Source organism: Rutilus rutilus (genome assembly GCF_951802725.1).
Source record: "Rutilus rutilus genome assembly, chromosome: 13".
NCBI lineage: Eukaryota > Metazoa > Chordata > Actinopteri > Cypriniformes > Leuciscidae > Rutilus > Rutilus rutilus.
In genome coordinates this window covers 28364326-28378643 of record NC_140218.1, presented here as the reverse complement: position 1 = coordinate 28378643, position 14318 = coordinate 28364326, and the positions used below count along the sequence as shown (strand labels likewise).

General features: G+C 36.6%; 1 protein-coding gene across 8 annotated transcripts in view; it reads right to left on the bottom strand.

Moving 5' to 3' along the window:
* The window catches only part of sulf2b (sulfatase 2b), a 145111-nt gene that overhangs the window by 12565 nt on the left and 118228 nt on the right, over window positions 1-14318 (bottom strand). For all 8 annotated transcript variants that reach the window (XM_084428941.1, XM_084428947.1, XM_084428945.1 and 5 more), the window contains 5 exons: window positions 9457-9607; window positions 8528-8703; window positions 5230-5358; window positions 1267-1323; window positions 1027-1159 (listed from right to left, as the gene is read on the bottom strand). In XM_084428941.1, coding sequence (XP_084285067.1) covers window positions 1027-1159; window positions 1267-1323; window positions 5230-5358; window positions 8528-8703; window positions 9457-9607 — 646 coding nt within the window. The remainder of the gene's footprint in view (window positions 1-1026; window positions 1160-1266; window positions 1324-5229; window positions 5359-8527; window positions 8704-9456; window positions 9608-14318) is intronic.

The following is a 14318-nucleotide window of genomic DNA, read 5'->3' as shown; positions in this document are numbered from 1 at the left end:
TCTCACTTCTGTTTCAACAGACGGCTCAAACACACACCTACTCGTACTTGTGTGAGGGCCTATAGTGACAGAATATGCCAAAAAGCATTACCATGCAAGTATTACCAGGTGCCAAGGTAATATTATGGTTTTATGGTATTAAAGTTTTTTTAAGAAACACTGCATCCCCCCTGCAAAATTGTGTATTTCAATAATGAAAACAATTACTATATTTTTAATAATAATAATTTAATTTTTAATAACAGATAGATATATTTCTGGGTGGCGGGAAGTTGTGTGATTCACAGCCGTGCTTGGTGATGCCCATTAACTGGTGAAGGCATAGCTCATGAATATTTATTAGATTATACACAAACGATTGAACATGAGATTTTAGTGTTTTAAAGAGTCTTTATGACATATTGAGGTCAGCAATAGAGTTTTTGCTAATTTTCAAAGAGAGCTGCCACTCATATGCAGAGTACGCAGTTTGCGTAGGGCACCATGCATTTTGAGCCACTGTAAAGATACTGGTAGGGTTATCATGATTCCTCGATTTAATTTTTTTAACATGTTTTTATATGTTCGATTTTTTTTTTGATTTTTTTTATCGATTGCAAGTAACCCGTGTTGAGTAATAATACTCTATGTTTGTTATAATACGTAATGTACATAAGATGATTGTTTATATTATGTATATTACATTATGTGTTGTTCAATAAAACCATAAAACTACTTGCTTTTGATACTTTCTTTGAAGCATTTATTATTGCCTCATTGTTATTATAGATGTATTCAAGTAATTTTACTGGTTCATTACCACAAAAATATTTTCCGATTACTTGATTAATCGTCAAAATAATCGACTAATTACTCGATTAGCAAAATAATCGTTAGTTTCTATTTAATACGAATAATTTTAGTTTGTATTAATATATATATACTGTATATGTATATATATATATATATATATGTATTAATTGTGCGAGATTGCCAGGAAAAATGAAAAGGAAAGACAAAGATTCTCCTGTGTGTATGTTGCTGTACCTGACCGATCTGTTCACATGGCGTCTGGTACTCTGCGCGCTGGCACAGGTCTTTAACACGCTGGTATTTGGGCAGGTAGTTCTCCTCCTGGGCCATATCTTTCTCGTCATTCAGTATTTTATGCAGCAGTTTCCTGTCACCAGAGAAGAAAAGAAAAACCTGAATAAACATTTGTTGACCTTTCACACCAAGAACCCAGAGCTCTCAGGCTGTTTTCAGACTTCATTTGTGCTGACTCACCCCCTCTCCACCAGGAACGAATCCCTCCACACTTTTCCCTTCTTGTTGAGCTGGAACCTGCAATTGGGAGAGACAGGTGAATATTGATTCACCGGCTTCGTTACTGATCATCTGGAACAGCAAATTGGCCAGAAATTGGCCTTCTCTCAGCGTTTTCGAATGATGACTAAAAGCGACAAATTGAGCCCGAGATTGAAAAAGAATGAAAAAATAGTAAAGCAGAGTATTTTTTTATTTTTTTTACGGCTTAAACAGAAATCCAGCCTGCGATTTAAAGTGTTTTTCTCGCCTCTACTGAAAAACAGAAGGATGTATGGAGGTGCACCTCCTGACCTTCTCTGCAGATATGAGCTATTGATCTATGCTCTCACACACACTCTCTGATCTCCGCAGGAGTTCTGGACAGATTTAGGAGTGTTCTGGTTGGCCTTTTCTCCTATTCACACTCCTCTTGTTAGTGGTACTAAGGTAGCATTATTACACAAACCCCAAACCTAAAGTTATGCATACTTTGTCCCACGCCATTTGCACAACAGACAAATTATACTTTAAAATCATGGGGATTATTGAAGAAAGCTTTGCTATTGGGTCAATGATGCATTAGTGTCCACAATAAAAGAAAGTTTTAAACTCATGTGCCAAGTTCTTAGAAATTTATTCTTTGCATTCATGTTGGTTTCACTTGGTTTTGAAAACTACCATTTTTAAGGAATGTTTAAATATTTTTTTTTTTTTTTTTTTTTTTAGGTACTGAAGGTCTATTTAGCCATTCAAGTAAGAAAGTGAATAATCAAATGTAAAAATTCAACGCTTCATAGTTTTCACTATGAATTAAATATGCATTGATTCTTATTAAAGCTACAAAAGTTCTTCAGCCAAGAGCAGCGAGTGATTTTCTGCATGTATATTAGGCTGCTGTCACTTTAAGAGTTAATGCATGGATCTGATTACATTTTCACATTCAAAACTGTTTACATTCACTTTGCATTCATTTACTTATGTTTTTGACATAAACTTGTGTGTATTTGACAGTTCAAGCGTAATACGTCAAATGTACATCAGACCCAGCTAACAAAAATATGTTCTAAGAACATTTTGCTAACATTCCCATTAAGTTATGAAAATTTTATTTCTGAACGTTAAAAACATCAAAAAACTTTTTCTTGGATTACAGCGAATGTTAAGGGAACAGATAACCCTGAAGAAACGTTCTATAAACACTACTGGAATAATGTTTATTCATAACTTTGAGAGAACCTTGCCAAGAACCTTTCCTGTTAGTTGAGGAACAGCGCTCGAGTAAAGTCGTTTGAAAGTTTAAACTGGCAAGACTTTAAAACTTTTGTGATGATAAAGAAAATCAATGTCACATTAGCATAACCACGATAGAGATGGTAATCAGAAACAATAATAATTAAAACATCCACTGAACTGCAACTGATAGAATGTGCACTGTAGCATGATACTAACAATCTCCCAGTAAAGGCAGATTGTGGAGACGTTTTAGTCATTGCTCAACACTATTTTTAGACATATTAGAAAATCTTGTTTCTTTTGATTACTAGTAAGCACACAGAGACCCTTACAACTGCTTAGAGATGCCTTAAAAACCAGCTAGAACATGTGGAAGTGGATGGAATGTAAATATCTAATTGTTTAATTAGTGTCTGAGGTGATTGAGAGATACAGCCCTCAAACTCCCGGCCAGTCGTTTTTCCTGAAAGACCCTCTTCCCTCCGGATTTCTTATTTCCTGTCCCCCCACCTCCTGCTGAGATATGCATCTCTTCCTCTCATCTAAAATAAAAGAGGTACGCAGGCTAGCGGAAGAGAGCAGAGATGAGATTTCAGCAGGTGTCATGCTGATGAGGGGTTCTGTGCCAGGAGGACGCCTGGCAGACTGCCATCTGCTGCCACTCAATGACAATGAAGTGAGGCGAGGTGCTATTCCTGCAGCTCTGAGAGACTCAGGATTAGGCTAAATGCAATGTGTCATTGTCCTCAGGAAACTCAGCATTACAAATAGGATCAAGTAATATAGCGACGTAGTGCTGATGATTCTGAAGGGAACTAAAAAAGATAACATTGGCTGTGAATACCACAGCTCTTCATAAATATCTCTGGCCATACTGTGCAGAGTTCATCAGTTCATGTTTTAATATGATTTTTTATTTACTTCAAAATCAGTGTTGAGGAAGGTTACTTTTAAAAGGAATGCGTTAATTGCGTTAGTTACTACAAATGTTATGTTTAACTAAAGTAATTTTTGCTTATTCGTGTGGTTAACTTGGGTCATCAAAGGTCAGCAGCAAAGACATTGGATAATAAGATTTAATACATATGTGTATTTGTGTTATTTAACATTTAATTATTGCAGGTTTGTGTAATACTCTGAGTTTGCACTGCAAGTGAGATGAGTAATGTCTGCTCATATTTATTCTAAAACTACAATAACCATCATGTTCACACAGCACACACAACACCTCTGCACTTATTCCTCATTTCTCTCAACATGGGGACAGGAGAGCTGTCAGTCAATAAATGAGAAAACGAAGTAACTAGCGTTACTTATTTGAAAAAGTAACTCCCATTTGTTGTTGTACATTTAAAAATAATGCATTACTTTACAAGTAAGAAAAAGCTGCCCTGGATGATTTTAACAATTTTCGACCTATCTCTAATCTTACGTTCTTTGCAAAAATACTTGAGTGTGTTGTTACCTGTCATTTGTGTAACCATCTTACAATTAATATCCTCTTTGAACCCCTTATGTAAGGTTTTTGTAAATTCCACAGTACTGAAACGGCTTTGGTCAAAGTTACCAATGATTTGTCTGTGGCTTCTGACTCTTGAGAAATATTTATTCTGATCCTTTTTGATTTAAGATATCATCGCTTTTGAGATTGTTGATCATAGTATATTACTCATCCGCCTTGAAAAAGATTTTGGTGCGTCAGGGATAGCTTTGAAGTTGTTTAAATCCTATTTTACTGACTGTTCTCAGTTCATTTCTATGAGTGGTTACATGTTTGAGATTAGCTCTGTTTTCACTGGTGTTCCCCAGGGCTCAGTCTTGGGTCCTTTACTCTTTAATATTTATCTGTCACCACTTGGTCATTTGTTGATAAACAATCAAAATCTGGTTGTATTTCTGAGATAAAAACATGGATGAGTAATAATTTCTTGTGTCTCATGCTCATTGGTTCCCTTCATCAAATTTCCAAAGCTGCTACACTGTCTTTGACTATTGATGGCTGTTTTGAAGAGAGGAACCTTGGAGTTTTATTTGATGCTAGACTTTTATTTGATTCTTTTGTTCATAGTACAGTTAAAACGTCCTTTTTTCACCTCAGAAATATAGCAAGATTGCGTCCTATGCAAAATTTCTCTGTAGCTGAAAAGGTGAAAACTCATTCGTTGTCTCTCGGATAGATAACTGTAATGCCCTTTTAACTGGAGTTTCGAAATCCACACTTAACAAACTGCAATATGTCCAAAACTTGGCCGCCAGGTTCTTGACTGGGTCCAGGATATGCAATCATATTACTCCAGTTTTGGAGTCCTTACACCGGCACCAGGTCAGGTTTCGTGTTGATTTTAAAATTATAATGCTGACATATAAAGCATTGCATGGCTTGGCTTCACATTATTTATCTAAATTGTTAAATTCCTAAATCCCAAATCGCAGATTGAGCTCTTCACAATCCAAATAAATAAATAAAGTGTATTATTATTATTATTAGTGACTGGAAAAAAGTAATCTGATCTGACTTTTCTATTCTGCTAATGTAACCAAAGACGCAATAACATTGACCAATAAACTCATACAGTACTTCCACTTTCCACAATTCAGTCAGGTGAAAAAAATGAAGTACCGCTCTATATTATTGCCCACTCAGTGTAGGAAATACACTTTTTTTTCAACTTTTTTTTTTTAATGACACACTTCAGGAGACAATCTCACCTGTTCATGACGCGGTCTGTGTCCAGGAGCTTGAGGACGGATTTGCCATCCATGTCTGGTGGAACATCCATCCCTGCAATATCCAGGATGGTGGGGGCCAAGTCTATGTTCAACACGATGTGTGGGTTGCTATGGAAACAGAAGAGGGGGTCGCCATTTGACATAATGGTCAGAAACCAGCACATGAACACTGACTGATAATAAGATAAGGACAGTGAGAGAAATAGAGAGATCCAGGGCTTGGAATTCAGCTACGACTACTGAATACTCTATTTAATACAGTACATACACTGTATTATCTTTACTATTTTTAATAGTAGTATGTGAAACAGTATGCATTATACAAGTCCACTGAGGTGGTATGCAATGACAAGTGGGTCCATTTTCCCCACTATACACTGATGTTCACTTATTCCCTATGTCGTTTGCAGTATTTTTCAGACTGAACATATACGGCTCATAGGATTTGGGATGTCACATAAGATGGTTGAATAGCCACTGAAGTATTGGGAAATCAGATGTGATGGCACATACTTACAGGGCTGCACTCGCATTTCAAGCAACTGTCATTGAGAAGAATGTGAATGGTAACACAGTGGTTCTCAAACATTTTTACTCCAAGCGAGACCCCTCATATTCAAAGGCCCTAAATATATTTTCAGGTACTTCTGCTGTGGTGATACTTTTTATTTACAGAGACTAGGAGTGTCAATTGGTTAAAATAATTTTAGAAAATAATTATAGAAAATGATATTAAATTACAAATAATTAATAAATCAATAATTAATTATAATTAAATTCGGCAATTCAGAATATCCAAGACCTGAATGTTATTCAGGGTTCATTATTTAATCTAAATGGCTTCTCCATTTTGTGATTAAGGTTCTTAAAATGATTTTTACCTCACAAATATTAATTTCTACTGGATAAAATATTTTAGATCTTGAGTAAAAACTAGAGTAATGTACATTCTTTATAGAAATGTTCTTGGCTTACTAGGATTTTATTATTATCCATGACTTTTCCAGGTCTATACTACTATATATATATACTTTTAAAATTCCCTCAAATATCCAGGTTTTTAAAGGATTCTGGTTATTAAATAAAAATGACTAATTAAAATCACATATCACATCATCTTACATCTTGATTTTCAGCTGTTTTAGTTTATTTTAAAGCTTGTTTTGTCTTATTTTAAATAACTGAAAACCATCTTCCCTGTTTGAGAAGCACTGTGAACTAACAGATCTCGCCTCTTTGCCTGATATAATAAACATTTTCACTTTCTGACACAGAAGTAAACATCAAACCCAAACACCCTCAATGTGATTTAGACCTACTGAGGCTTTTAATTTTGCTTAAAAAAAATATATATTCAAAACTGATTTCAAAAAGTAAATTAGCCTCATCTGGCTCTAATTTTATTGCCTAAAGGCTCATCTGATGTTGAACTGAGCCCAGCTGTGCCTCTCTCACTCGGAGTCTCTTGCCAAACACTTTATCCTCTTTTCAGTCTTTCTTTCACAGTAAAAAGTCTTGTGGTCTTCACATGAGTGGACTTTACTGCTGCTAATCAGCTTTTCTGAGAAGGAGAGAAGCCAGATCACACAGCAGTGGTAAACAAGAATACCATATTGAACACTGGCGAGAGAAAGAGAGATTGAGTTTTCTACATTTAAAAAGAGGTCTGGTCTGGTGCTCCCTGGGGGATGCAGGTTCAAATATGGCCTGCAACAAGTGCTGATCTCATTCCCCCTCTCTATATGTGGCAGGGCATTGGAAAGTCATTAAAAGCCCATAAATCAAGAAGCACAGTTCAGACCTCGTTAAAAAGTAACATTAGCCTCTGTACGAAAACATTAAACAAAGAGCAATTGCTATAGACATAAATCATATACTAAATTATATGCTACCTAATTATTTGCATAAAAAGTAAAAATATATACTTTTGGGAAATAATCGTTATATATTCAGAGCCTTTCTTCAATGCAGTGCATTGAAAATAAGCCGACCGTGTAAAAAGCTTTAAGACCAAGCAAAAGTCTCTGCAGAGCTTTCAGCAAATCAGTCAGGAGACTAGAAAACTGTTACGTTGTCTAATATATATATACACATATTTTTTTTGTGAGCAGCAATGTACAGTGCTATGCATAAGTTTAGACACCCATACTAAAGTTGACTAAAAAGAGGAATAAAAAATCATCTTTTGGAAATTGAACTTAATGCCTTAATTTAAAAAATTTGGAAAAATCCAACCTTTAAGGACACCAATTTTCTTTGTGAATGAATAATGTATCGTAAATAAATACATGTTCTTCCTTAAAATACAGGGTGCATAAGTTTGGACACCCCTATGTTAAATTCCCATAGAGGCAGGCAGATTTTTTATTTTTTTTTATTTTTTTTTATTTTATTTTTAGGATACTATGCATCCTGATAAAGTTCCCTTGGCCTTTGGAATTAAAATAGCCCCACATCATCACATAGCCTTCACCATACCTAGAGATTGGCATGGGGTACTTTCCATAAGATCATCTCTCAATGCAAATCAAACTAGCAATTAGGCTAACTGAAATAAAACCATGCCAATCTCTAGGTATGGTGAAGGCTATGTGATGATGTGGGGCTATTTTAATTCCAAAGGCCAAGGGAACTTTATCAGGATGCATAGTATCCCGGATCCATGAAGTAACTGGCCTTTAAAAATAAAAATCTGCCTGCCTCTATGGGAATTTAACATAGGGGTGTCCAAACGTATGCACCCTGTATTTTAAGGAAGAACATTTATTTATTTACGATGCATTATTCATTCACAAAGAAAATTGGTGTCCTTAAAGGTTGGATTTTTCCTTATTTTTTTAATTAAGGCATTAAGTTCAGTTTCCAAAAGATGATTTTTTATTCCTCTTTTTAGTCAACTTTAGTATGGGTGTCTAAACTTATGCATAGCACTGTATATAGCATGTCTCTTGGATGTTATACGCGTTTCTGGGTCAACATATTTTGTTGATCCTGGAACAACATTCTTGTCCAAAAATGTAGTCCTAACCCTATTCCTACCCCTAAACCTAACCCTACCCTAACTTATCCCTAAAATCAGATGGAAATGATGGGTGAATAACACTGATGTAAAAGCATCTAACCCTGGATGTAAGCCTAAACTTGACATAAACTGTAAACCTGTCCCTAAAAATCTGATTGGTTGATTGGAATGTAGATCCAGGAACACGTCACACTTGGTGAAATCAGGTTCTGTTCTCTTGGATAGCACCATCAGATGCACAACTCAAACACTTACATGCCTCCTGCCTCCACATTTGGGCCGCGGATGTAAAAGGGAACTCTGATGTCAAACTCGTAGGGCATGGATTTCCCCTTGACCAGTCCGAACTGACCGATGTGGTATCCGTGGTCAGCCGTGTAGATTACATACGTGTTGTCCAGCTCCCCAGTGTCCACCAACATGTTATATATCTATATCCAAACAAAAGAAAAATGACAATGGTAGAATAAATTATAGATCATTTTTGGGGTTGCATTTTGGAGAAATTTGAATGTAATATTATACACTGTCATGGCTCGCCAAAATTGTATTTTTCCTGGGAAAACTGTAAATTTACAAAACCCTTTTTTAAATATTGTTTTGTGAAATGCACCATTCTAATTTGTGTTCTTATTGTTAACTAAAAGTAAAACAATTAAAAATAATTTTTGTTCAAATAAATGTATGAAATAAAGCTTAAATAAAATAAATAAATAAAGCTACTTAAAAAAAAAAAACATTAAATCTAAATTAATATATAAAAATAAAAGCTAAACATTAACAAATAGCATAATATTATATAAAGAATACTAAAATAACACTAAAATGTATGTTTTGACCATCTTTGAAGTACCATAATGTACAACTGAAACATAAGCTTTGAATTATTTTAGAATATTAGAATTATTCGGTACATGTTATCCATAGAACTATCATAGAAATGCAATCTGATACCATAAATGTACAATAGTACTGCCATACTTTTGCCTAATGAATGAAGTGTGTACAGATCTCCTTCTGTGGACATTTGGAGCTGTCCTCAACTGGGAAAATAATTCATGTACTAAAAAATACTAATAAAATAAATAAAACAATTTATATTTTCTTTCCCATTCTAAAAGTGCTCATTTATTTTAGGGGTAAGGATGGTTCATAAGTATTATATTATAATCTATATCATGTACCTTCTCCACACTGTCATCCACGGACAGCAGCGTTTGCAGTCTCTTGCGCTGCAGCATGTTGGTGAACTCCATGTGAATGGGCTTCATGGGGCCGGTGTAACGCATAATCCAGTGTTTGTCTGGATTAGGGGCGTAATTATAACTGGGCGTTCTGAAAGGAGAAGAAAAGAGTGGCAGTCAGTGGACCTGCTGGAGCATGACTGAGAGAAATCGAAAGATTTCAGAGCTTCTCCAGACACTGTTTGTCGACTGCGTTCTGCTGATGTTGGAGGAAAGCACACAGACAGATTTTGACAGCTGGGATGATGTGTCTGTGTGAATGTGTGAAGTGTGAGCGTGTGTGTTTGCGTGGTCAGAATTACAAATGACAGCAATCGACTGTACGCTCTTTCTCCCGTCTCCTCGAAAATGACACATTGCAATTTAACAGCCTCATGGTTTCTTAGGCTCTGACTGACAGACTGACACTCCGTAAATGTAATGGTTGTTCAACCATTATTGAGGGACAAAAAGAGCGAGAAGTGTTTGTAGCTCCTCCTCCTGTGACAGGCGTGAGATCGAGGCCTGTTAGAAACAAACAGCACTTACACTCGAAGCCTTTACGGTTGTGATTAAAAGCCCCCGGCTCTATTGTTTAACAGCCTTTACTTAAAGCCCATCTACAGACAAATCAATGTGAACATCATCACGCTGATCTGCTTTCTGCCTGGCCTTGCTTTGTGGGTGTCATATATTTAAACTGATAACAACTTAGTGACAACAAGGGATGTAACTCTCTCTCTCTCTCTCTCTCTATTTCTGTGTCTGTACTGGGACCTGAGAGGAATAGATGTGTACTGCTGTTCTTTTGTCACTTGTTTGTCTGTACAGCAGCTCTAAATGTGTTTTCTACCTAAGCATTTTAAGGTAATAAAACATGACATTTTAATGAGTATTTCCCTACTAATGGAGTAGTGTAAGGGATTTTAATTCATCTCAGTGATTTCACTGATCACTGATTCGCTCATTGCACCTTGTTATATCTTGTTATATCAATATATAGTTTATCCTCCATTTTATCACCTCCCAGTTCATTTCACTCACAAACATGATGCTTCATTCAGTGTCGCTCTGGCCCTGTTTACGCCTAGCATTAAGATGCGTTTTCGTCGATCCGATCACAAGTTGAAGATGCTAAATACAAGGGTCTAAAAGTTTTGAGCTTGACCACTTTCAGAAGTATTTAGTATTCACTTTCAGATTGCTTATCTAGTGTAGACGTTCAAGTGGTCGGATGCATACGAAAAGCCAGTAAATACCACATATTGACCTCGTGGGAAACATGTTGTGAGAAAGTGATTTATACAGAAATACATGGGTTATGGTCAAAATCTTTTTCATTTGCTTCCTTTCACTCTCGTAATCCACATACGCTGCACTGGTTCAAGAATACAGAAACATTTTGAGTAAAAATAGCTCTAATCTGATTCACAACACACTATTTCACTCAATATTTGTGCGTGCTCTATATTTAGGTTTATTAGACTAATCGAGGAATTAGCTTAGCAACATGCTAACATCAAACTCAAGTGGAATTACCTGTAAACGGAGTAAACAGAAAGAATTGTTCTGAGTAAAAATAGTTCTAATCTGATTAACAACACTCTATTTTACCCAATATTATTTGTGTGTGCGCGCTCTGCATTTCTCACGCTTATTAGAATATCAAAGCGTTAGCTTAGCAACATGCTAATGTAAACTCAAGTTGAATTAATTGTAAACTGAGCCTCTGGTGTGCGTGACGTGAGTAATGCTACTTGTGTGGTGTGAGTTGCTGCCTATATCGAGTGTTCCAAATAAGTCACATGAGATTCCATCACGGTTACACCACTGCCTCATAAGGCAGCTGCCTATGTAGACAGTAAACGGCATTTTCGCTCTCTCTCTGGTTTTATCTTCTTTATTGCTCTACATATAATCCTTTTAATCCTCTCCAGACGCTCTTTCTCTCCCTCTCTTGTTCTTTTCCGATCATATTTTCATTATTCCCTCCATCTCAGGAGTGTCGGAGATGAAACAGGTGCAGCGGGCTCACGCGGCGATGAGAACATGGGGATTTTCCCACCGAATAATGCACGCTCTCGGACTATCTGTAAGGATTTGGACAATATCTCTCCAGTGGCCTTGTGCCAGTCCGAGGGGCAGCGAGGGGTTAATCACATACAGCACTGTACGAGGGCAAGGAGCAGAGAAGTACAGGACTAGCGAGAGGCCATTGTGGACGGTGACGGGTGGTTTGCAGAGGACTGAATGGAGAGAATGAGAGCGGTCCCTGGAATTCTTCATGGAAAATTAAAAGAGGATAGAGGAATTCTGGGGCATCCCCCCCCCCCCCGACAGCAGGCGAATGATACATGCATATGAATGCGTGTGTGGAGCGCAGACATTTTTTATGGCTATGGGGTGAAAAAAAAGGCATAATTCATTGCAATGTATGTACAATCAGACAGGTGGAGATGTAATATAAGTGAATATGAATCATAAAACATGTTTATACGAAGAGTTGTGTGCAAAAAAGACTTAATATGCAAAACAGGAGCAAGGCTGTTTGTTTTTATTGCTGAAAGTGAGATGACATCAGAAAAATAATAAAAGCACGTTGAATTCCAGACACATGCTGCCTTGGGCAGTCACTTTGAAAGGATGATGGATATTTTATTTAAGTCATAAAGTGGGCAGGTTTGCATCTTTGGATTTTATCTACTCCAGTGCTGAATGAAACGCCTGTTAAACTATAAAAGGCCCCAAAATCGTATCTCTCTCTCTCTCTCACACACACACACACACACACACACACACACACACACACACACACACACACACACACACACACACACACACACACACACACACGGCATTAGTTTATTTGAAGAGCTTCCCATCTACTAATGAAAAAATATTCATCTGTTTTTGTTTTCATCAGGGGTTTTTATCAGGCTGGATGAGAAAGCGAATATGCGCATTTGTGGACATTCTGTCCCTTTAATGTCTGATTTCATTCCTGACGCCTCAATATTACAGGAAAGATGGTAATATTCATTGACAGTATCTCTTTGCTCTCTCTTCCTCTCTCTCTCTCTTTTTTTTTTTTTTTTTTTGTTGGCGAGAGAAATGGGAGCTCATGTTTGTGTGGTTTTGTGCTTAGAGACACAATGTCCTGAAAGCAAATCGAATCTGAGAGAGAGACAGATAGAGAGAGAGAATTTAGTACATTACAGGCTTTTTGTTTGCTCATTTGTGGTGTGTTAACTAGATAATATATCTATGCGTGTGTTTCTATTCACCTAGTTAAGTTAACTGTTAATATGTTTATAGTGAGCTATGTAAATAATAACATCTGGTTTATTGGCACTGAAATTTAAAGATAACTTTTTGTTCTTGAGGGATTTAGTTTATTTCCACCACCACAGAAATGCAAAAACACACATTAAATTAGAAGTGTGTATTTTTCCCCCTCATAACTAGCGTAAGCCATTCGTATGTTTATCACCAAGAAAAGTTGCGATACTGGCTCAACAATTGCATGAGGTTGGGGAGGGGCTATCTTTTTTTATCCAACCAATGACAGACAAGAGGAGTGTTGGAAAATTCATTATTATCTTTGTAATTTTGCTGTGTTTTGAGGCCAGCGGCACAGAAATTACACTGGACGCATTCACTCTATCACGCAAACACACAGATACTGGATGCATTAACTTAAGAAAAAGTGCAAAAAAAGATAATTTATCTTAAATGTAATATTTAACTTAGCCCCAGGCCAGAGATTTCTTGTGTACAGAGGCTGAATTTATGAGATTAGCGGGTAAAACAATAGACATTGAAAACTATCAAATGAGATTTTGAGATTACTTGGTGTACACACAGAGTGAGAGTGGGGTTATAGAGGTTTAGGAGATCCAGCTACCTAAAAACAACAACATCACGTGTAGACAGGATTTAACCGAGACTATGTGAGTGTGCACAAATATTCTTTTCATCGTCATGTATGTATTCAGCATGTGTGTGAAGAATGGTAGTGTCTCTCAGGAAGGGGGATTACAGACCTTGGGAAAAGCATAGACAGAGACAGGAGGATTTATCTACAGAAGTGGAGAGATGAGATGAACGAAGGGAAAGAAAGAGACATTGAAAAAAATGTCTGATAGCAGCTGATGGGGAATTAGCAAGAAAAAAAAAAAAAACAAGTGTGTGTGTCTGTGGCTATATTACTGTGAACCAAAGAGGACTGTTTCCATTATAACAACTCTATTCAGTAGCACTTGAGTGACAGAAATGTGGGATGAGATTTCCATTATCCATGAGTTTTCAGCTGATTCTCTGCTCTCTTCTTGTTCATCTTAGCTACCAATGACATTTTACATGTCTTTCTCCCAAAGTCTGAGACCTCAACAAAAAAAAAAAAAAAAAATTCTACCTACCCTCAAAATAAACATTTTAGGATTTTGAAGAATGTAAAACAAATAAACATAAAAATAATACATATATATGATCCTACATTCATGTCTAGGTTAATAATCAAATAAGTAAACAAATCTGTGACATTGATCATGTGACTCTTTGTACAGTCAGTCAGATCTTCTTCTGTTGAAGCTGGTCTTTGGATCATCCCAAATCATGCTGGAGAACATGATCGTCCGGTTTTAGCGGTGGAGTTCATGCAAGCAAATACCAAGACATTCTAAAAATTTTCAGACCTTTTTAAAATAAATGTTATGCAATAGATCAGGGGTGGCCATTCCTGCTCCTGGAAGGCCACTGTCCTGCAAAGTTTAGCTCCAACCCCAATTAAACACACCTGAACCAGCTAATCGGGGTCTTACTAG